Genomic DNA, 25,192 nt, shown 5'->3' on the forward strand with positions numbered 1-25,192 from the left:
AAACCCAGTGGAATGGCACAGAGTGCACAGGGGCACAAGTGTGAACGCCCCCTTAGTTAGCAGGAGTATGTTAATGAAACTTGCGAGAGTTGGTAGGCTGCACCTTCTTTGTGATGGAGGCCCATGAACCTTTTTGAGCTCCCTATAACAAAGCTATGAATTTATCCATGACTAATACTCCTGTATCCACTGTGTTGGATTGCAACGATTCTGCAACATAAGATCCAACCCAAAAAAATAATATACAGCTGAAGGTACAAGTCAAAGTTACCAGTTGGTACAAAGACACCATAAACCATTATGACAAGGACATCACTAGACTGAAGGCCATTCAGAACTGTCCCAATAGAAGGAGTGAATTATGACCATGGATTTCAACCCAGCCTGTACTTTCCCGATCGAGACCTTAAAAATAATAGATTCTTCTGTGGCCATCTTAAAAGAATGATGCCACAAATGTTACTCAGACTAGTGCTGTCTTCCCACATTGTCTCTCCATGACATTTCATTCTTGATCATCACAATACACCTGTATCTCTTTTTGGCCTTAATATATATATATATTTTTTTTTTAAAGACTTTAAAGTCCATAATAAAATCAATACAAAAATGTCTGAAAAAATTATACCCAGAGTACGTTGCGTTTTGGAAAAAAAAAGGAAAAAATGCCATAAAAAATTCCTCCAAAACACCACGCATTGTATGTAAAGGTCAATTATATATTTTTTTAATGAACAATCTGGCTACAGTGATTTTAACAGTGTTTTTTCGGAGTAACCCCCCCCCCCCCCCCCCCCCACACACTGTTAGTAATGCCCCCCAAAAAGCTTGTGAAACTATAAATTACAAAAACTGGTGATAGATATTGACTATCCTGTAATTAAAGAATGAGGGGGAAGAGATTCATTATGTAAAATACAATTAGTTTCATACCAGTGAGATACTTCGTGAAAGTCACATATAGAGATGGAGTGTATTTCCTTGAATAACAAATATTAATCGGCACCCCCTGGGGATTAAATAGCTTTCAAAAACATCTTACAAAAGATAAAAAAAGATTTAAAAAAAAAAAAAGAACAGAAAACCAGAATTTACAAACAAGGTTCTCTCTGTCTAGCTTGGTATTACTTGAGAATTTTTCATTAACTTTTTTTTTTAGTTTGTAATCTTCATAAATCAGCTAATAACAAAATATAAGAGCAAAAACAGACAAAAAACCAAATACTTGAACATATAATAAAACCATTAAAACCATAAAAAAGACCACATGAAATAGCTCTTCAATGAGCATATAAACTATGCCGTACCACTATTGTACAACAGTCAGCACCTGCAATAATATTCAGTCATTGACCGTAAGCAAGAGATTCAAAACCAGGCAGGATGGTAAAATCCCCCAGGATCATACTACGGATCACAGCCCAATGTGGTTCATAGAGTCCATATGAGGTGCCAACTATGTCCCAATACAGTCATCAGCCATCACTGTAAGTAAAATGATGCCTGAAAAATTGCTATTGAAACCCTGTACATTTTGCCACTACGAATAGAGATGAGCGAGTAGGTATTCGAAATACTCGTACTTGATCGAGTACCACTCGCTATTCGAATGGAAAAGTTCGATGCAGAACCAGCATTGATTGGCCGAATGCTATACAGTCGGTCAATGAACGCTGGTTCTTCTCCTACCTTTAGAAGTCTTCTCCGTGCAGCTTCCCCGCAGAGTCTTCCGGCTCTGAATTCACTCTGCCAGGCATCGGGCCTGGGCAGAGCCGACTGCGCATGTCCGCTTGTAGTGCAAGCATGCGCAGTCGGCTCTGCCCAGGCCTGATGCCTGGCAGAGTGAATGAAGATCCGGAAGACGCCGCGGGGACGCTGCAAGGAGAAGACTTCTCGGAGGATCCAACCCGACCCTCACTCGTGGACTTGGTAAGTATAATTTGATCGAACGTTGCCTACCCTTGAAACGAGCATTTTCCCCCCATAGACTATAATAGGGTTCGATATTCGATTCGAGTAGTCGAATATTGAGGGGCTACTCAAAACGAATATCGAACCTCGAACATTTTACTGTTCGCTCATCTCTAACTACGAAGTAAAAATTGGATCCAGCACGTGCAAAAAAAGGCCTGTGATTGGTCCTCAGTGTTCATGTGGAGGCACACTGACGTCATTACGCTGCTGGAGAGCCCAGGAGAGGTGAATAAATCTATTTATTTTTTTAAGTCACCTCTCCTGGATTAGTATCTATTGAAAAAAGGCCAGGGCCCATTTTCATTTACAATATGTATAGCGGTCGGGAAACCAGGCTTTCCCTAACCGCTGTCATAGTGGTACAGGGCCATCTCCAGCTGGTCATGGGCCTCTTACCTCGCCAGGCCTGGTTGTGGTCACACTCCCAGCAGCAACAATCATTACACCCCTGTCCATTAAATGGAATTTTTTTTAAAAAACACCAACATGATTTGAATAGACCCTTATCAACTAAAGATGAGCGAACAGTAAAATGTTTGAGGTTCGATATTTGTTTCGAGTGAACTGAGGTCCAGAGTCCTTTCATTTGAATGGGGCAGTGGTTACATGTGCCGTTTCTGCATTCATCTCTATGAGACTAGAATAGAAGCTTAGTACAGAGAAGGCAATCTGATAGAAATGGGGAGGTAGTGTGCATGTGAAACCACAGCTCGATTGAAGTGGAGGAACTCAGGATCCATAGTAATGTAATTAGTGGGGGTCCCAAATGTTGTACTTCCACCAGTGATCCCCAATCCTACTTTCATTTATGATGCAACTCATTTGGGAGCTGCAATACCAGATACAACCCATACACAAGAGTGGCAGTGTTTTTGGAAAGGGAAAGCAGACTGTGTTTTTCTATTCTCCTTTAAATGTTAATATAGGCGAAGGCCATTTGTCCGGTACAGAATACAAGTCAGTTTTACAATGAGTAGCCATATCCGTGCAATGTACTCAGTCTGTTATGAAGACAAGAAATCTGATGTCCAAGATTAAAGATAGACGTTTGTGCTAACTGAAGGGCTGTTTAGAAGAGACGCAGGGGATACGTTCTGAAAGACCAATGCTAGCAATTACCAGCACTGCCTACAGGGACAACTTAATCAGGATCAGATTTTGCCAAGGAATGATTTAGAACAAATACATTGACAAAAGTTCTTGGATGTTTTTCTTATAAAACCTAATAAAAAGAACTAATGAGGTATGAAAGGAAAGTATCTTTAACTCCTTCCCTCCCGGCCACAGGCTAGGTCAGAAGACTTAAGGATATCAGTGCAATGGCAAGTTCTGAACCTCGATTGTTAAAGGGTTCTCACAGAATTGAAGAAATAACACCTCCCCCCTCCCCCCAAAAAAAGGCCCTAAATTGAATTACCTATACTTACCAGGAGGTATATGTTTTTTAATGGGACCTGAGCTGCAGTGACAGCACATGACCACTATACAAGGGACAGAACTTACTGCTTCCAGCCCTGTATAGAGTATAAGATTGGTGTTGGACAGCTGATTCTACAGCTGATTGGTTGACCGACTGTCAGTCCCCATATTGATCAGCCATGATGCTGAGCAGTGAGGATCGCCCCCACCCCTAGTAGTAGTCTTTGAACGTCATGGCTGGGCGGTAAGGAACACCCCCTCTGAAAGGAAAGAACTATGGACAGTACTATCAGGAGGGGCGTTCTCAGCTAGACTGTCAGGAACGTCCTTCTGGCAGTGAAGAGGCATCGGTAAATACACCGATATCTCTTGCCTCGTGGCATATAACAGGAAAGCCGACAGTTCGCTGAATTCAGGGCACTGTCAGCTTTCTAGCAGTATATAAAACCACATGTGCCTGAGGACATGAAAGGTTCTCTTTAAGTATTATGTATTCTTTATATCAGTGCTGCTTCTTTACAGTGAGAAGGAAGTGTCATGACAGCTTCCTTACACTAGATTCACAACTGGCTTGTGGTTTCCACTTGGGGACCTGGAAAATGGAAACCCAATCTGCTTTAAAAGCAGTCTGCTGGGTTACCACTTTTCTCTCTATATTTTCCAAGTGGAATGTGGGATGGAATACTGAAATGGTCACCCAACACAGGTGTGACTGTAGCCTTATCTGTATACGTAGTACTCATTAAGAGCTGTGTATACAGCAATTATGGAATTAGGGACAGTAATAAACCATCTCTGCCTTCTCTATGGTTCCCACTGACAGCTGGAACCCCTCTCCTGCATTGCACAATATCCATACAATTGCACAGTTTGCAGTGATATTTCAAAACATCGTTGCAAACAGAGGTATAACTTGAAGCTCCTTGATTCCAATGCAAATAATGTAACGGGGTTCCTACTTATCATGTACTTTCTATAAAACTGGTGTCTTCTAGAGATGAGCAAACACTGTTCGATCGAATAGATATTCGATTGAATATCAGGCCGTTCGAGGTATTTGATTCCAATCGAATACCACGAGGCAAATGCACTAAAAATTCGTATCCCCTCCCACCTTCCCTGGCGTTTTTTTTTCGCCAATAACTGTGCAGGGGAGGTGGGACACGAACTATGACAAAGGAGGCATCGAAAAAAAAACGGAAAAAGTAATTGGCTGCCGAAATCAGGTGACCTCCAATTTATACTAATGGTGGATTTAACATTCAGTTAATTTGAGACTGTGAACTATGTGACTGTGAGACAGGGATGGATGTACAGGCAGGGTTAGCTAGGGATTACCTTTATTTAGGTGGGAATGTTACTTACCCAGCTCTTTGGGGCTCTATCTGGCCGGGATCCCTGTCAGCGTGCGATATGCACGAGCTGACTTTTTCCCACAGGAATGCATTGACCAGCGTTGATTGGCCGAATGCCATACAGAGTACAACATTCAGCCAATCAACGCTGGTTCTGCCTGAGGCTCATCTGTGAGGAGGCGGAGTCTAAGATCGGACCAGAATGGAGACTGCTGTGGACCGATCTTAGACTCCGCCTCTGCCAGGCAGAACCAGCGTTGATTGGCCGAATGCTGTACTCTGTATGGCATTCGGCCAATCAACATTGGTCAATACATTTCTATGCCGAGATGTAGCAGTGCTGGCCATGTGCTCAGCTCGCCTACTCCGGAGATGCAGCCGAGCTGAGCGCACAGCCAGCACTGCTACACCGGAGAACCGCTGCTACAACAGAGAACCGCTGAACCCTGCTGCACACTCAGCTTTGCTGCATCAGAGATGTAGCAGAGCTGAGTGTACGCTGAACTCTGCTGAACCCTAGAAAAAGCAGTGACAGGCCCACTTTGAAGGTCTGTTACCAGGGTTAAGCTTATTACACCAGTAACACAGTTAGATCAGGCTCAACTAAATGTAACACCTTTTTGGCCTGTTGCCAAGTTATTCATTTTTTCACAATATGCAAATGAGCATCTCCAATTGCTCCAAACTGCTCCGCCCCACACTGCAAACATTACTCGAAAATTAAATGACATATGACATAACACTGAGAACAGACTAAAAGTGCGCAGAAAGCTATCAATGGTGGATTGGACAACTTGGGAAAATCTCATGTTTCCGCCGTAGTTAACTTCAGACTTTCTTGCAGCGTACAAAGTGATGTCATTTCTCAGATTTAAACCACATTTATGAATAAATGTAATTAATGGAAATGTGTTAATATATCCCAAACCACTGCTGTACAGTAACTGTGTATTAACCACAATCTTCAGATTTTCTAATTTTGCACAAGTTTGCATTGTGTTTATTTTATTGTTCTTTGTTATTTTATTGTTCTTTGTTATTGTTATTTGGTGCCAGAATTTCCAACGCATTGTTAAGACTTGTACTTGCCTAGCTCAAAATTGGCCTCTTGTAAGATAGAGACCTGCTAGACATAGCAATAGGGTGAACCATGTCTTGTAATCGGCCTCTTAGTGGCTAATAGTTTCATATTTACCATAGCCTTGAAATTGTCAGGATTGCTCGAGCTTGAATTGTGGATTTTCTGGATCTTAAATGCCCCAATTTTTTACCAATACAAATTTAGTTGGTATGTTATTTCATCTATAAAAATGTGTAGTCCGGCAACTCTTCTGATAGTAGATAAAATTTAACTTTTAATAGATATAATAAAAATGACCAAATCATGATAATTGCAAATGAAATAACAAAAAAGAAAAAAGAAAAACCCCTAAAAAAAAGCCAACGCATTTCGGAACTTCATTGTTCCTTTTTCAAAGCTTTTCAACGCTTTTATTATATCTATTAAAAGTTAAATTTTATCTACTATCGGAAGAGTTGCCGGACTACACATTTTTCTATATGATACATATTTCCAGCAGTTTTGGAGAGAAGTGCAAGCCGTGCAACCCGAAGAGACCTTTTCATCATTAGAGGTGAGCTGGAACAAACCTTGACTTTTTTATATATGTTAGTTCATACCTATTCCAAGAAAGAAGATAGATAGATAGATAGATAGATAGGAGATAGATAGATAGATAGATAGATAGATAGATAGATAGATATGCAATGGCATAATTTAAAACTTCTGGGACCTATTGCATCCCAAATCTTTAAGAGTATCCAGCTTCTCCCAGCAAGCTCAAGAGAGATAAATATGCAATATATAGACAGATAGATAGTTAGATAGGAGAAAGATGTGCAATAGGTAGTTGTTGGATAGATAGAGAGAGAGAGAGAGAGAGAGAGAGAGAGATAGATAGATAGATAGATAGATAGATAGATAGATAGATAGATAGATAGATAACCCTTTCCATGTGTCATTTATAATATTGGTAACTTCTTGTATGGCAGACTAGCATTTGGCATCATAGCCCAGTATGCCAGCTACATTTGCCCATCGCATAGGTTCATCCCCAGGTAGGTAGGTAGATAGATAGATAGATAGATAGATAGATAGATAGACTATCCTGAATCAATGTAGGATCAATGTATTATTTGTATGTAATCAGAAACAATGGGTGAAAGTATGAAGCATTGTAACTAAGTCTACCACAGCCAGTAATGTTTTCCTCTTTGATGGCTTGACTTGATACATTGCTTCTTCAGATCGCAGTAATGTATCATCAGGAGTGATGAAAGAACCACAAAAAACTCTTTCTTTCCAAGATGATTACTCTAAAATATGTAAAATTGCCATTTGGCAACAATGGAATAAAATTGCTACAGTTACAGCGAGGATGAACCCTCTACAATATGTTGGAGACATTTAGTGATGTGTGGACAGCATGAGGGATAGACTGAGCTGTGGATCCGAAGAGATTTCCAAAAACAACTCAGGATAAAAGACAAACCCGACCTCCTCTTCAGTACAGCACATTATACTAGTAAACACATACGTTCCGCAGCGGGTGGTGGGAGCGTCTCAGCAAAGCTTTGAACTTGGTCTGTTTTAGACTGAAAAATGCTAATATTTCCAAAGAGTTAATCATGAAATGGCAACTAAATATCACTAATAAAGAGATTATTCTAAACTTCTTGACCCCAATGTAAGATATAAAGTATGTGCCCCGTCTACCTTTTATATTACTTGTTACGCGCGGCAGAATACAAAGTCATGGTGCAAGAGCAACCTCTACATGCCCTATAGTTACGTCTCAGATCCTTCATGATTCTTGTGACACCTAGGATCTTAAATCCATCCCAAACAATTTATTGACCCTGTATGGCCAAACATACATAAAGTCCTTACAATACTATGCTATGAATAAATAATATGTATATAATGTGGTTAAGTATCTAATAAAATATGCCATATGTTTTTTTTTTTTTCTCCTGGACAGCTACGTAAAAAATAGAAGGAATGTGAAGATACATTTAGGCCCCCAAAATTTTTCGCCAATGAAAAGGATTAAAATAAAATGTAGTTATAAAGTTAAGATTTTCTTTTATATCCTTATGAGGCTTACAATATGTATAAATACATAGAAAATATAATAATGAAGCAAAGTTGTAAAAAGAATCTACATTATTAAAAATTTACAAACCTATACAGTGCTGCCCTAAACCTGCATGTTCCATAATGGAATAATCATACCGGAAAGGGATAATTTTCTGTGCAATTGTTGCTATTTTATTAGAAAATAGTTCAGAAAGGCAAAAAAAAGGTATAAAAATTGTACACAAATAAAATGACGTGCATTATGAAAAGTTAAAAAGTTAAAAAAAAGTTTTAAAAGCCTCCCATTGATTTCAATGGAGAGCGCACGTATGCCGGCTCCCATTCAATTCAATGGGAGCTGCTTTTTACGCGCTCATTCTGAACGTCTTTTTACAATCAGAATGAGCGCAGTGTTACATCGTGTGAAGGCTCCCTAAGACCCCATGCACATGATCATGTGTTTCATCAGTCAGCTATCTATATTTTTATGGACGCACACTGGCCAATTCTTTTCTGTGACTCAATACACTCAACGGTTTTTCACGGGCCAAAGTCTTGAGGGGTCCGGGCTAATTCATTGAAGTGTATGGGTGGAAATCATAGATGGCACATGGATGTTATCCATTTTTCACTGACCTGTTCATACCACATAGCTATGCGCATGTAGACTAAGACCTGGTTCACATCTTTGTTCGGTATTCTGTTTCGGGAAGAAGTACTTGATTCGTGCGGACACCCCATGGAAAGCACACGGACCCCAGTAGAGTTTATGGAGTCCATGTGTTTTCATTGCTTTTTAATGTGTTCGGTATTCTGTTCAGGGGGTCCCCAAGTGGACTCCACGAACGGAATCCCGAACGCAGACGTGAACCATGCCTAAGAGTCCGTTGTTAATGTCCCTTCCGTTGTTGTCATCTGTCATAGGATGATAGCAACAGACATTAACTGTAGTAGAATAACAGACACAGCTTCCACCGTTTTTGTCCGTTCCATTGACACTAATGTAAACAGCATGATGGACTCTAGCTTCTGTCATGTTCTCTACATTCTGTTGAATGCAAACAGACACCAGACGAATGGCGTCCCATCTGCATCTGTCCTTTTAAGTCTGTTAAATGGGGACACAGAATAAATTTCACTCAACCAGTCCTTCATGATGTCATCCCATCATGACATCATCACATAGAACCCAAATGGTAACAAGCTGCCCTGTGCGTCATCACACCTAAGGCATCATGGGACTCACAATTATCGACTAGGACGACTTATTATGTGAAAGTTGAAGGATTTGAGCAATTGCTTTAACCTATAACATCCAATGTATAACTAACTTGTCAGAAATTTTCAGCAGACTCTGAGCAAAAATGGCCCCAAAAATCTATAATTGTAAATCTGTAAATGACAGTCAAAAAATTCGAAAGAATTTTTAGTATTAAAAAATAATCTGACTTTTTTTTTTCTTTACAAGCTTAAAACTGATATAAATCCTGAAAATAAATATTGGTGATTATTATAAAGATTTGATGGTAATTGTGTTACGTGACCTCTATAGGTATAGCACAGCGGCCATTCCGATGTAATAAACACATTAGCACCTTGAGGTTATAAGAAAAAACTCTGAATGTAAGAACTGGAATTAAATCTGGAATAGAATGATTTGAACTCAAAGCAGATGTTCCTTCATGTTCATGTAAACTTCCCAATAAGAAAGAATTAAGACGACGTCTCCATGCCCTTGTTTTGCAGGCAAAGTGGTTTTTAATCATATATATATATATATATATATATATATATATAGAGAGAGAGAGAGAGAGAGAGAGAGAGAGAGAGAGAGAGAGAGAGAGAGAGAGAGAGAGAGAGAGATCTGTGCTGTAAATGAATTTTTTTTCCAAACGTGCGCATGAATAAAAAAAGTAGAAATTCCTATTGTAATGAGACTGTCGCTGATGATATATGACCGCTAGATTGCAAGGATATATGTAACAAGCCTGCTGTACATGTGACCTGTATAGAAATGCTGCTCATACTTACCGTGCTATCTACATACGCTTCTGTCCACACAACATCATGCTCCTGGTCAATAACTTTTGGTCTACTCAAGACATGTAGATAGGCCATGACATTCTCTTGGACATCAGCTAGTGTGGAGATCTGGGTGAAAAAGCCTATGGTAAAAACACAAATTAAGACAAATAAAGACAAATTAAATTTGTGAGGAATTTAGGTGTTAAAGGGATTCAATCATTTCGAAAAGTGATTTTAAGGTAAGCATATGGCTGAATAGCCTTTAAATTGGATATTCAGGTGCTGCCTCCAGTTCTGCCAAAGACCCCTCTGCCAAAAACGGGTAACTAATAGATGCAAATGATGTTCACCAAGCACCCTGGGCGCTCCACAGGGCCAGCGAGAACCCCCCGCGTCATACCTCTGAAACGTTCTCTGTTTCTTGTACTCCAAAAACCTCTTCCTCCACAAGTCCTGTACCGCCTATATCATATGTAGTCTCACTCCGGGCGGTTCAAATCCTGCGCATGCGCAGTAATGCTTCATTCTGAGCAGCACTGCGCATGCCTGAGCTCCATTTTGTTGTAGAGAACTGCACGGTCTACAACAAAATGGCACTCGGTTTTGAAGGTGAAGTTGTTTGGGATCTTTCTCTCATGCTGTATAGGATTTAAAGAGCTTGTTCTACTGCTTGTTATAACTCACAACAAAAGCCAAATAAAAGCTATTGAAACATGGTGTGAAAGCACTGGCAGCTCCAGCACTAAGTGTGTCTATGCTGCAGCCGGACACCAACTGGCAGCACCCTTCCAGCCAAATCCCAATACATGATGGGGAGCAAGTATCATATAAATTGCAAAAATGTTTGGGTTGCGTGACTTGATGAACCCACTAAATTCACGTTAGCATTAACGTTACCATTCTTCGGGTCCGCTTGTGGACCTAAAAAACGAAAGCCCAATGCCCTTAAAAAGTGGTTACCTGTGGAAACTCTATAGAGTATAATATGGTCTGCTAGGTTTCCACACGGTTTCCTTGCTTGTAGGACTTTTCTCTTTGCATTTTCCAAGCACAATGGGGGACGGAATCCCTGAACGGAGACTGAGCTCTAGTGTGAACCTAGCCTTAGCATGGTACAACACCTGTAGATGAAGGCTGGGAACAAGCAGACTGAACAGTTAGGCCTCGTTCACATCAGCGTTTGTATTCCGTCCGGGAAATCCACATGAGGACCCCGCCGAACGGAATACCAAATGCAACTGCAAGTGGTGTGCCAGTGAAAGCACACGAACCCCATAGACTATAATAGCATCCGTGTGCTTGCTGCCAGATTTCCACAGGGAACATGCGGACAGGAAAGTAGTTCACAATCTACTTTCCTATCCGCATGATTTGTGCGGGCAATGCGCAGCAAGCACACGGACCCCATTATAGTCTATGGGGTCCATGTGCTTTTACTGCACATTGCTTGCAGTTGCGTTTGGTATTCCGTTCGGGGGTCCCCATGGGGACTCCCCCGAACGGAATACCAATGCAGATGTGAACCAAGTATTAGATCTTTACTTGTTTGTATCAACCTTGTTTGATTATCCACAGCACATCCCAATTTCTACAGGTCTGTGCACTGCGTATAATCTGCATTTTTTATGCTTTATTATTTGTTTTTGGGGTGATAGCTTGCACATATACCCCAGCCAATTATTGGATAATAATAAAAGTAATAATAATGATAATCCAATAACTGGCCCAATAATTGAAGCGCATAAAAGGGCCTTCAGGCGGAGAAGCAGTTAACATCTAGCACATGAGTTTTTGTGTCTTTTGTTGGGCTGTGCACTGAATGTAGAGAATAGCTTTACAGTTCAGAGTGATTATGGCGCGGACGCGGCTGATTATACTCGGACTGTCATATGCTTTGTGTAGAGCCGTGTTCAATTAATCTAATCAAAATCGCCTAATCCCGCCATTTAACTTTCAGAAGTATACTTGCTTACAGCACATCAGGAAAATGTAATGTCAATTTCACAAGCTTTTCTGCTGGGATTTCAGGAGCTTGATTGTTCTAATGTATTTAAAATGGGCTGTCGCCATGCGTCATTAAACACCCTCTCCCACAAGATATGTCCTACTTCTGCATCAAATGTAATGGAGGACGTGAGAAGAAGGGCTGACAATTTCCACATTAGGAATTTGAGCATTAGAAATATATGCACGGAGGGCACAGGCTCCCCAATGATCTATACTCGGCACAAGGACAGAGCTGTCCACATGTCACTGAGGTGGAAATTCTGCAAGCCGCTGTGCATTGTGCGGCGCACTCAAGAAAGAAATGATCCTCAAGTAAAATTGATTTTAGGACCAGTGACCTCTTTAACTGCTGTGTGTTCGGCCAGCCCACTCATGGATAAAAGCCTGAACTGCTGGGCCGAGATAGAGATTAGATTTGCTTTAATTTCGTGCTATCCCCTGAGATACAGTACATGCCTCAGTTCACTATAGACAGCAGGATGGAGGATACGACATGAAGATGATTGATGTATAGCTCAGAAAACTACTGCACTGCAGGTAGATGGAATGACACTAAGGACATGAAGCTGGATTTATTACAATCAAAAGCATGTGAAATTTATTTAAAGTGAACCTATCACCTGCCAAAAAGTGGATAAAAAGGATAAAGATCACAAGCAGCATGCTACAATTGTCTTGTGACTTTGTGGGAAGCTGAAATTTCTTTGCAGTGGAAAGTCATCATTGGGTCAAGACTGAGCCTCACATGACATAAGAAAATACAAATACGGTGTGTGTGTGTGTGTGTGTGTGTGTATATATATATATATATATATATATATATATATATATATATATATATATATATATATATCCTATTAATATTATAAATGTGAAAGTTTGTGAGTTTGGATGTTTGTGGGTTTGTGTGTTTGGATGTTTGGATGTTTGTTCCTCAATCACGCAAAACCCGCTCGACCGATTTGGCTGAAATTTTCCACAAACATAGTCACTACACTCGATTGCGCAATAGGCTACTTTTCGTCACAATAGCGCACATACGTTTGTGCCAGGACCCCCACAAAACCCAAACTCACACCACCATCTCTGCAATCTCACACACTTTGGACCATAGCAAGCCACAAAATTCCTATTGCCCTCTGCAGCCTCGCCCCTAACCCCACACAATCTCATATACATATACTTTACCACTTTGCCCCTCCCCATAACGATACTCCAGGAGGCGCTCTTTAACGCTCCAGAGCAGCCATGTTTGCCGACCCCCACCGCTCTGACAATCCGCGACACCGCCCACCCATGTCAATACCCCTAGGAAGTCTAATAAATGCAAAAAAAAAGTTTAAAAAAAAGTAAAAAAAATATAAAAACAAATAAAAAGGATTAAAAATTCAAATCACCCCCCTTTCCCTAGAACACATATAAAAGTAGTTAAAAACTGTGAAACACATACATGTTAGGTATCCCTGTGTCTGAAATCGCCCGCTCTACAAAGCTATACAAATATTTTTCCTGTTCGGTAAACGCCGTAGCGGGAAAAATGGTCAAAAGTGCCAAACCACCGTTTTTTCACTCTTTTGATTCTGATAAAAATTTGAATAAAAAGTGATCAAAGCAATAACATTTCCCGAAAATGGTAGAACTAAAAAGTACACCCGACCCCGCAAAAAAAGACGCCCTATACATCCCCGTACACGGACGTATAAAAAAGTTACGGCTGTCTGAATATGACGACTTTTCAAAAAAAAAAAATGTTTTAACACAGTTTTGGATTCTTTTAAGGGGTCAAAATGTAAATAAAACCATATAAATTTGGTATCCCCGGAATCGTAACAAAACACAAAATACAGGGGACAGGTCATTCTGGTTGCATAGTGAACGCCGTAAAACCAAAGCCCCTAAGAAAGTCGCAGAAATGCATTTTTTTGTCAAATCCACCCCATTCAGAATTTTTTCCCTGCTTCCCAGTACATTATATAGAATAATTAATGGCGGCATCATGAAGAAAAATTTGTCCCAAGAAAAATTAAAACCTCATATGGCTCTGGGAGCGGAGAAATAAAAAAGTTATGGGGTTTAGAAGGAGGGGAGTCAAAAATGAAAAACCAAAATCAAAAAATGCCATCGACGGGAAGGGGTTAACTTCAAATACTTCTGTCCCAAAGTCACTATGTAAAGTTTCTCACAACACCGTATATATAGCAGCTCAAATACAAATTAACTTCAACACAAAAGTCTCATGTATTCTCTAAATTATAGCAAAAACAAGATACAAAGTTACATTTCATATCCCATACCTTATACACAGTACGAAAACCTTACCCGCGCCTGTATATACCCACTGCTACAATCACCGCAGACGAAGTCGCGGGTACCAGCTAGTATATATATATATATATATATATATATATATATATATATACTATAACATAACATACAGATGTACATACTATAACATACTAACATACAGAGTTAGTGCAGAGTCCTCTCCTAAAGAAGTTAAACCCCAAAGAGCCTTCTAAACCTTGCAAGACAGAATGCCCCATCTTCATTGAAGCTTAGGGAGAGTCATTGAGTTCCACCATAGTGTTAACCAAGGTGCTTAAATTAAGGTGAATTTTCCCCAGAAGGGGGGACCAGGGTTTGCAGAGACTTGAGCAACCATATGGCCCATAAATGCCTCCTCTAGACTTCCTGGAGGGATCTGTTTCCTGAAAGATCCTGTGGTAAACAAACATGAAAAGTGAAGACACAGTGACATAAACCTATTAGATGTGGGCTGTGCTATGGCTTGAACATCTGGTAACATGATGATACTTCATTGCTGCACATTGCTTGCAGGTTAGACTTTCAAGAGTCAAGGTAACTCTGAAGGAATACTGGTTCTCAATGAAGAAATCAAACTGGTATCGAGGGACCTACCTTTAGGCAATGCTTCATAGGAAAAAAACATTCAACTTGGAATCCTTGAAAAAGTTAACAAAAAAATCTCATAGGACCCATGGGAGTCTGGTTGGGCTAATATGAGCTAGTATTCTTTCTTTAAGTAGAGAACTAATCTTCTTAATAGTGTAGACAATATAGTTCATAGATCCATATAAGCTGTTATGGTTGTGGGTTTTTTTTTTAGTTTTTTGTATGTCATGGAAGAATATAAACAACAGAGGTGTCAGAATCAATACAAATTTGCATTAAAGAGAGTCTGTCACTAAAATGTCTGTATTGAACTATAGGCATATTTAGCCAGGGTTCATGTGACTAAAACATGTCTGTCTGCTTCCTTTGCTGAGATATTGACTTTTTTCCTGATATGCCAATGAGCTGTTGGGTGCATCCAGGATGTTATTATTGCTCTGATCTCATCAAAAGCTATGCATTCCAGCACCACACCTTCCATCCCTCCCTGCTATGATTGACATATGCACATATGGTCCTGTCCTGTCCTCCTTGGTGCAATGGTGACTTCATTGTTACTCCAAACAGCTCATTCAAGTATTAGGACAAAATCTAATAGCTTTCTGAATGGGAAGTAGAAATAAGAATTTTATTCACATGAAGTCCTGGTTATCTGGCTGTGGTTATAGTTCAACAGGGGCTACTGTGGACAGCAGGGTGGCTCAGTGGTTAGCACTGTAGCCTTGCAGTCATGAGTTCAAATCTGGCCATGGGCAACATATGCAAGGAATTTGTATGGTCTTCCATGTTTTTGTGGGTTTCCTCCCACAGAAAATGTACTGAGTAGAGATGTACTACTCGTGGACTTGGTGACTCTCCTTAGTCGAATAGTGGTTTCCCCTGAAACGAGCATTTTTTTTTCCCATAGACTATAATGGGACTTGATATTCGATCGAGTAGTTGAATATTGAGGCTCTACTTGAAACGAATATTGAATCTCAAATATTTCACTACTCGCTCATCTCTAGTACTGACTGATAAGTAAATTGGCTCCCCATACAAACAACTGCCCCTTGTGGATGTTGGGGTTTAGTGCCTGGATGACAGCCACTAACTCTACAATGCTCCCTCCGCTTTTGATCTCCTTTAAAAGACAAATATTAACTGTATCATGACTATGTATTTCAATGGCTAGAAGTATGGCATGTCCACATAAAAAAAACAACAGCAAAAAACTTCTCTGGATTTATTCACACTCACCCTTATTGGCACATGCCATCCATTTCAGGTTGTCTGCGAATGCAGCTTCTCTTCCAATCAAGTATGTGAATATGCGAACCTGGAAATGTAACACAAAAATCTGATCAAACCTGACATTCTCTATCGTCTATTCATCTGCTTCATGCATATTGTAGTCAATGCGTTTCCCAATAGTATGCTTTCCACTCTAATTGCACAAGTTTGCAGTGCATGATCGCCATATGCACCCAAAAAATGTGCCGAACATATGACCAGGACGTATGCAACTGTTTTCCAGACAGCTGTGAACATACTGCACTTGCTTCCATTGTATTAAAATGCCACACACATCGTGCAATATACTGTACATTTTTTTATTATATTTTTGTTCATAGGTATGCATAGGAAGCATAGTAAAAGACCCTCATATGACATATGTCTGGTGAGTCCAATCCCCGCACCCCTCACCACCTGCAATGGGTAAGAATGAGTAAATAACAGTAGTCTTGTCAGCACTGAAAGTAGGTGACAAAGTGCTGAAATGTGCCATATTTCTTTTACTTTATAGCAATAATCATAATAATTATAACAATTATAACGTTAAGTGCAATTTACGCCAGTGATATCTGCAATAATTGCAGCTTGAAATGAGTTTTATGCTAGCAGTATTATTAAACAAGAGAACAGAAGCTCTAAAAAGACCAGAAAATATCAGGTATAAATATAGCACAGCTTAATCTGTCTTATAGCGTCAATAGTCTCTGTAGTTTGCATAAATCAATAGTACAAGACAATATAAGACGCTTTGTAATAGATCTTATCAGAGAGAAAACGCTTATTTTTCCTCTTCCCAGACTGTTTTCCCAGTTCATCATCTCTGTTTCCTGTTTAACTGACTTTCACTCTGAAATCTCTGCAATATCTGTTTCAAGATGACTACAGGTGGCAAGTATCAAAATACACATGTCTATAAGAGTCTATAGAAGAGGAAGGAAGGAAGGATGAACAGTAGCTACAGAATAAGGACACAGAGAAATAGACTTGGGCTGTAACACAAATGTCCTATTTAGCTATCTCATCAGTGTTTTGTCCCCAAGCGGACCCCAAGAATGGAAACCCTAGTGTAAGTCTAGAGTAAGAGAAAAAGTTATCTTGTACAGTAACAAAAACATTGTATACCCTAGCCCGGGAAAAACGGCAACCTACAGACCGAATAACTGCTAAATAATGCAAAATATAAGTCATAGGATGGCCATAAATTTTGTTACTCATCACATACAAAGTAGGTCATCATGAAAAGTCATCTACAGGAACAGGTAGGCTTTAAAGGCACTGTCTTATCGGAATTACCTTGACCAGGTATGTGGTCAATCTGTTCAACTACTGAAACATGTTGACATGGCCTTTAGCTTTCTACCAAATAATGTCCATTTGTCCCTCCAAATGCAGCTACCCCATTAAAGTGCCTCCTCCCCTTCTGATAGTACTCATCTATGGACGAGCACTATCAGGATGGGGGGCAGACGTTCCTCCCCGGTCTCACAGTACAACACTATAGGCACTGCTGACATACTGTCAGGAACGCCCTTCTGACTGTGAAGAGCTACGGTACTGGCACCGATAGCTCTTCACCGGGGGCACAGAACTGGAAAACCGACAATGCGTTAAATTCAGCGCAGTGTCGGCTTTCCAGTGGTACATAAAACCGCATGTGCCCCAACTCATGAAAAGTTCTCTTTAAATAAATAAAAAATACAATAAAATGTTGAAAATATGCTTAATAAAAAAAAATGTTCAAAGTCAGCAAATTCTCCATTTTCCAGTCTTTGGTCGGTAGCTTTCTGTCAGCAATTTCTAATTTTTACCACTTCCTCTATAAAAATAAAACATTTGTTCTAAAAAAAAAAAAATTGTTCAGTATGCAAAGACATAAAAGTGAAAAATACTATTTATTTTATATGATAAATGGAATAGTATGGCTATATTCGGTGGTTTGTCCTTCTGATTTGTGATCGGTATGTTAGGATTCTGATTTTTTATTACAGGAGCGCTCTCTAAGGACATCAGGGTGGAATTCACAGTAAAAGCGAAATAATGGCCTGGTGTTTGCAGTAAATCACCAGCACCAGCATTATGCCTCCCCTTTCACTTTTACAATTATTACACTTCAATGCACCCTTCACAAGGTATGCAAGCTCCAAAAATTCCAAGACCCCCCTGTATACAAAGACATGATCTATGGTAGGTGCTCCACGGATTAATAACCAGGTAAAATGTTGGCATGGCCAACTGGAACAGCAGTCATTAACATAGCTTGGCCACATCCATTAGGTTCCATTCACAATTGCCTTCTGGGGCTTCTGCCAAACTGTCCAATATTTTGACAATTGCTTCAGTCTATAGTACTAATGTTCCTTTCAAAAATGGATAATTGCAACCAGGATGAAACCTATGATATTCACAGTGTTGTGTCATATGAGTTTGGACATCATAACTTCTCTTATAAGTGGAAGCCAAGATGATAGTGTGAACAGAGCCCTTACATTCTGTGCTGCTGATAAATACTGCTCCTTTCATACCTTAGTTTCTAGTCTGAGGATTATTATTATTATTATTATTATTATTGTTTATTTATATAGCACCATTAATTCCATGGTGCTTTACATTTGGGGGTTACATACAATACTTAAAATATACAGGTAGATATAAGACTAACAGTGACCGACTGGCACAGTGGGGTAGAGGGCCCTGCCCGCAAGGGCTTACAATCTATGAGGGAAGAGGGGTAGAGACAGAAGGTAAGGGGGAGACTGTACAGATGGCAGTGAGGTGATAGTGTTATTGGGGGTTGTAGGCCTTCCTGAATAGGTGAGTCTCCAGGGCCTTCTTGAATCCTGTGATTGTGGGGGTCAGTCTTATGTGTCTTGGTAAGGAGTTCCAGAGTATGGGGGATGCAAGGGAGAAATCTTGGAGACGGTTGTGTGAGGAGCGGATGAGAGCAGAGCGGAGTAGGAGGTCATTGGAGGATCTGAGGTTAAATGTAGGCCGGTAGCGGGAGATTTGTGCGGAGATATATGGAGGGGACAGGTTGTGGATGGCTTTGTATGTTAACGTTAGTAGCTTGAACTCAATTCACTGGGCTATGGGTAGCCAGTGGAGGGACTGACAGAGGGGAGCAGCCAATGAGAATCAAGGGGAGAGGTGGATTAAGCGAGCAGCGCAGTTTAGGGTGGACTGGAGGGGGGTGAGGGTTTTAGCTGGGAGTCCATGGAGAAGGGTGTTGCAGTTGTCTAAGCGGGAGATTATGAGGGCCTGGACGAGCATCTTAGTAGTTTCAGGGGTGAGCAAGGAGCAGAGTCAATGGATGTTCTTGAGTTTGAGGCGGCAGGAAGTGTTGATGGTTTGAATGTGCGACTTGAAGGATAGGTCGGGGTCCAGTGTTATCTCAAAATTACTATATCTCCTTTAATATCTTCATATTCAGTATTGGACTGGTCCACCAGAGAACCAGAGGATCCTCCAATGGGCCCAGACTCTAGCATGATAATGGTCCAGTAGAAGACACCCAAATTTGAAGGATATTTCCTAATCTATTTCTTAGTAGTTATTGGATGATGGGCCACTGATCTGTACACTGAACTTGCTGAATTCAGCCATGTGCCCTCAATGTAATTGTCAGGTTATTCGAATCCACATTCCAGTCTTCTGCTGATCCTCATAACATGTTTTTGAAACCTCAAAAACTCAGTCCACACCTCTCATTTTGCTCTTGATACTTCAATGGTCTACTTAGCTATAAGACAGACCAACCTTAACAATAAGGACCCAGACCAGATCAAACTTGGTGGAAGCCTGTGACCATGAGAATCTGTGGGCAGCCTGATAAGTAAATGACATATAATATATCGCTAAGTGCATCAGCTCGAAATCTATTAGGTATGGCAGTAACCTGTATGCTGATGTCTGGTATTGGGACAAACAAGGATACTAAGGGTGGAAACCTCTTGACAATTGCCCCTTTTACCCTGTTTATAGTCTGATGCCTGGTGAGGATTGATCAAGTTTCATTTTTCAAACTGGAATCAAACTATAAGACAATGTTTTTTTGGATTTTACTTTTTTGTGTATGGTTACGAAGGCCCATTGTGGTTCAAGAACTGCATAGGGTTGTCATCAACGAACAACCTTCTTATGGTCTTCATTATATGAATGGGTAGAAGATTTAAAGCAGAAAGACTGCCATCTAGGCTGTCATCCACGAACGTCCACTGGGGTAAATGTCATAGGAAGCCAACTAAAAGAGAGTAGTGAATTAATTCCGCACCAGTGGAATTTGATATAAAATTTTCCAAAGTTTTGGATTTCAGATTTTGACAGCGTTTTTGACAGCTTAACAGACCAGAAAAGCAAAATTCACTCATGCCTACCAACTACACAATATTTTTGGAGTGTGGGAGGAAAAATGGAAACCCATAAAAATATGAGGAATATACAATCTCCATGCAGATATTATCCTTGATCACATTCGAAACCAAGTTTCCAGATGGCAAGGCAATGGCACTATCCACTGGGCCACCATTCTGCAGAAAAATATGCTACAGATGTAGGGCCAACAAAACCAATTTTTAGAGAACAACAGACTCTTGGGAACTCTCACATCATTACAATAGGGTTTTCTAACCCTCAAGTTTCATTGATGCTGAAGCTTTAAGAGCCAACGCACCCTGATTTACCCAACTACAAGATGTCATGCTTACATCTACAGGCCAGGAGACTAAAAGAAACTCTCTGCAGCTCTGTTTTTGCCTTCACATATAGGTTATTAGAGTGTCCTACATCATTAACCTACATTAATAGTATCATATACCGAGTTAATGTAAATGACATAGTGATTGAAGGCCTGGCAGGAAAAAAGTCATTGCACAACCCTGGAAGATAATAAGTTTGGTAACAAATCATATAATGTTTTTTTGGAAAATAATTTCACTCCATCAAACTCACAAATGTAAGTCTTCTGCTAGGATAACCGCAGGTTATTTGTTTTCTTATTTATGAGCTTGAGGTTCGTGGGAGATAGATTCATGTATCAACAACTGCCACCACCAAGAGCCCGGTGACTGCACTGAAAACGATAAGTGCAAACCTGAGCAATGGCTGCAGAACCTTCTATTATCTTCTTTCAATAATGAAAAATGATGCTGGAATATAATGGTTAATTTATTCAGAATTTCAGTGAAATATTCAAATATATTATAAGTAAAGGAAATTCTAATATAGTCATAAATAATATAGAGGAAACAATGTATTATTATTATTGGACCTTAAAGGGGTTGGTGCGTAGTGGCGCCCGGGGGTTTGTTCCAGTCCTCACCGTACGTGACCCCTTACACTAATCATTGGCCTCAGTGGTCACAGGACAGGACTATCAGTAATGTATGTGAGAGACATCCTGGTTCTTGAGACCAATGTGCAGTAAGGACTTCAGATAGGCCCCCAGGAGCTTCTGGACCAAACAGTGGACACCAGAAAGCTGAGATTTATCATCAACTATTACTCAGTACTGTGATACATTTGTTATAAAGAATGAGTCCAAATTTATATCGTCTAATCACTAATTCAGATTAATAAATCTGCCCCAGTGTGTAATTATTAACTTTGTGATATGACATCACATCAAGGACATCCCACTATTGTAATGTCATTGTTTGCATTGGTTTGTAGTGTGACATCAATGCGTGCCGTATCTTATAAAGATCAAGTTTGGAGAACAACTCATGAAAAAAGAAGGAACAAAGACAATTGTTCTTTTAGAAAGATTATTATTATTATTATTATTTTATTTTTTTGTGGGGGCTTTTTAGCTTTTTAACTGCTAAAAATCAGAATTATAGAGGCTATCTGAGATCAAATAAACAAAAACAGGGGAGGGCAAAAAATACCTAAAGAAACATTAGCTACCTTTTGACATCCGTGCTGCTCCATGGCTGCCGCCATCACTGTAGCCATTCACATGCCTAAGCAGTGTACTACTGGCAACAAGAGTCACATGTTCTTGAGATGGTGACATCATCACTGCAGCCAATCACATGCCTAAGTAGCATACTGCTGGCTGTAACAGTCACACGTTATTGACATGATGACATCATCACTACAGCCAATCATATTCCTAAGCGGTGTACTGCTGGCTGTAACAGTCACATGTATTTGAGGTTATGACATCATCACTGCAGCCAATCACATGCCTAAGTAGCGTACTGCTGGCTGTAACAGTCACACATTATTGACATAATGACATCATCACTGCGACCAGGTAACAAATTATTGGTAGTTAGCGCCACAATGATGAGATGTTTTACCAATAACTAATGTTACTTTTGATATTTTATACCACCCTTTCTCTTTGTCAAATTTCTACTAGATTTTGACCCACCCCTTTGACTGCTCATTTATCATTTTCAAAGGTCCAAAAATTATTTTTTTTACATTTTTTTTGTATTAAATTCAACATAAAATCATTTTGTCCAATTATCGTTCAGCGGTTAATCCCGCAAACAGTCATTAGGACAAGAAATTATTCAGACATGTCTCCCGTCACCTAACCGGGCTAATCTGCTTTACACAATATCACATTGCTTTACAGTTTATCTGTTATTAAAAATTAAATCTGACTTTTCAAGCGCGGCCGCCTGGCAGCCTTACCTGCTCCTACGGAGAAATTAAGAGGCCCTAAATATTTAATACGCTGGTGTAATTAGCTGCAAACCGCTACCTGATCCCTATCTGCAAGAGAAAGAGAAAAGACTCCAGAGGCCTTAAATTAACCTCCGTCTCCGCCATTGCCTATGAGCTGAATTACCCGCTGTAATTAGACTATTCACATTGCATCGGAACAGAATTTCTATTACCACATTATTAAAAAGCTAAAGCCCCCCATGGGATGTGACAAATTATCTGCCCCATGATGTGTTTGTCCTTATCTGCCACACACGGCTGCCAGGAGAGTAAGCTCATAGTTAAGTCAAATTAATGACAGCTCGGAATAGGCCAGCTGCCCCCTTGGCATGGGCCAGAGTCACAAATCCAAGGCTGGCGTGTGACGTGTCTAACACAGCTGTTTTATAATATCCGCTGGAGGCAACGCAGCTGCTGAGGTGCCTCCGCTCTATACATAATGGCAAACTTAAGAGCTCACAGGGTAAACAAAGAATAACTCACTACAATGGGTCATTATGTAGAACCAGAGGGCAGGAGTCCCCTAGCATGGAGCAGTAGGGTGTTCCAATAACGGGAACTATAAAGTGATGCCAAAGTTCGGAACTAATAAAAAGGCTAGTCTATTAATGGATGTTGCCTGATAGATAGATAGACAGATAGATAGATAGATAGATAGATAGATAGATAGATAGATAGATAGATAGATAGATAGATAGATAGATAGATGGACGCCATTACACTAATATGACAATCCTCTGTGGAATCACAAAGAAAAACTGCACCAATACCGTTTTGGTTTTCTCTGTTCATGCCTGTTGTATAAAACTGCAAATGGCCAAAAATATCTAAGATTAAAATACCCCTTTATGCCTTATACCTAATACCCAATTGTTTGACACATAGATCTGTATTCCAGCAATATACCTGGACCTTCTGACATGAGATAAACGTCAGATACTTGAACCTCAGCATGTTCATTTTAGCTCATCATAAGGAAACAAGCTGATGCCAGAGACTTAAAGAGGACCTGGATGGATGGATGGATGGATGGATGGATGGATGGATGGATGGATAGATAGATAGATAGATAGATAGATAGATAGATAGATAGATAGATAGATAGATAGATAGAAGATAGGAATTCACAGCAACACTGTGTAGTTACTCTTTATGGGTTTGGGTGTAAGCTTCAGGATAAAGATATATATTCCTATTTAAGGGCAGGACCCCACGTTTCGTAAATGGTTCAGTTTGGCTGAGACAAAAACACTGCAGAAAAAACCCCTGTGTTTTACAGTCACTATAAAGTGAATGGGATTCTAGCAAATCCTCTCCACACATTGCAGAAAAATATGTGCCACGAAAACGCGGAAATTTACAAAACCTTTGCGGTTTTGGAAATCACAGCATGTTAATTATACCTACTTTTCTGTGAAAAACACTGTGGGAAAAAACGTGATGCGTGATGATTTTTTTTTTGCTGTGGCCAACTCTGTGGCCCTTAGCCTAAATAAACAACTTATAGGCAGTGCTCCAAAAACTTCAGTTAAAAAACAGATGAATTTATTCCAAAAAGTGTCATTTCTGTTCTCACTAAATAGGACCTTTGTCTTTGGGAGGTTCCAAAACATCACTTTTTGGAATAAATCCATCTATTTTGTAACTTTATTTGGACTCAATTTGCCTAATAAGTATGCCAATTTATTAGAGGATGTCTTTCATCTACAGCGTTGTCTATCGATACCTACCTTATACTCGGGACATAATTGGTTCCCTTCTAGTTTGGTTTTCCTTGAACATGGGAATTTTTTATTCATTTTTATTCATTAATAAGGAGTACTTTTAACTTAAACTATTAAAAGTTATATTTTAAGTGTATCTTTATATTCTATTAGTGATCTACTGTAATAGGAGTTGGCTCAAAGGACATGAAGAAGGAAACACACACAACCCTCTTTTGTCCTGGGTGACAACCCCAACACCATAATAAGAGGTCCATTTTTGCTATGACACCCCCTCTCTTCTATGTAAATTACTGCTAGTCATAACGGAATCACCGATTCACAGCCGTAATTCTTTGAAAATCTTTAATGAATGTTAAGAGCTATGTACACCCCCGTTCAACTGAAATAAATAGAGCGAGGACACGCATTTCTGACCACTGCCTCCATTCAGCTGAGGATGCCACCATTCAGCTGGTCGGACCCCCAAGGCTCAGCAAGTTACCCTGTGGATCGGGAATAACTGGTTGTAGGCAGAATACTCCTTTAAGGATTCCATAAACTGACTTAGAATTGACATAATTTGTTAGGTAAAGGATTGGATGTGTTTCGGGTCCATCCTACTTTCCTTCTTCTTTTCAGGAAGGATGTAACTATAGCCATGGGTTCTAGGTGCCATTGGGTCACCAACCATCCTAACTTTGCCA

The 25,192-nt window shown here is 40.0% G+C and overlaps 1 protein-coding gene across 2 annotated transcripts in view; it reads right to left on the reverse strand.

Annotated features, from left to right (window-relative positions):
- Nucleotides 1–25,192, reverse strand: part of CACNA2D3 (calcium voltage-gated channel auxiliary subunit alpha2delta 3) — a 662,271-nt gene that overhangs the window by 229,888 nt on the left and 407,191 nt on the right. For both annotated transcript variants that reach the window (XM_075287892.1, XM_075287891.1), the window contains exons 13-14: nt 16,072–16,150; nt 9,919–10,052 (exon numbers count right to left, since the gene is read on the reverse strand). In XM_075287892.1, coding sequence (XP_075143993.1) covers nt 9,919–10,052; nt 16,072–16,150 — 213 coding nt within the window. The remainder of the gene's footprint in view (nt 1–9,918; nt 10,053–16,071; nt 16,151–25,192) is intronic.

This window comes from Leptodactylus fuscus, chromosome 9 (genome assembly GCF_031893055.1).
Source record: "Leptodactylus fuscus isolate aLepFus1 chromosome 9, aLepFus1.hap2, whole genome shotgun sequence".
In the NCBI taxonomy this organism is placed as follows: domain Eukaryota; kingdom Metazoa; phylum Chordata; class Amphibia; order Anura; family Leptodactylidae; genus Leptodactylus; species Leptodactylus fuscus.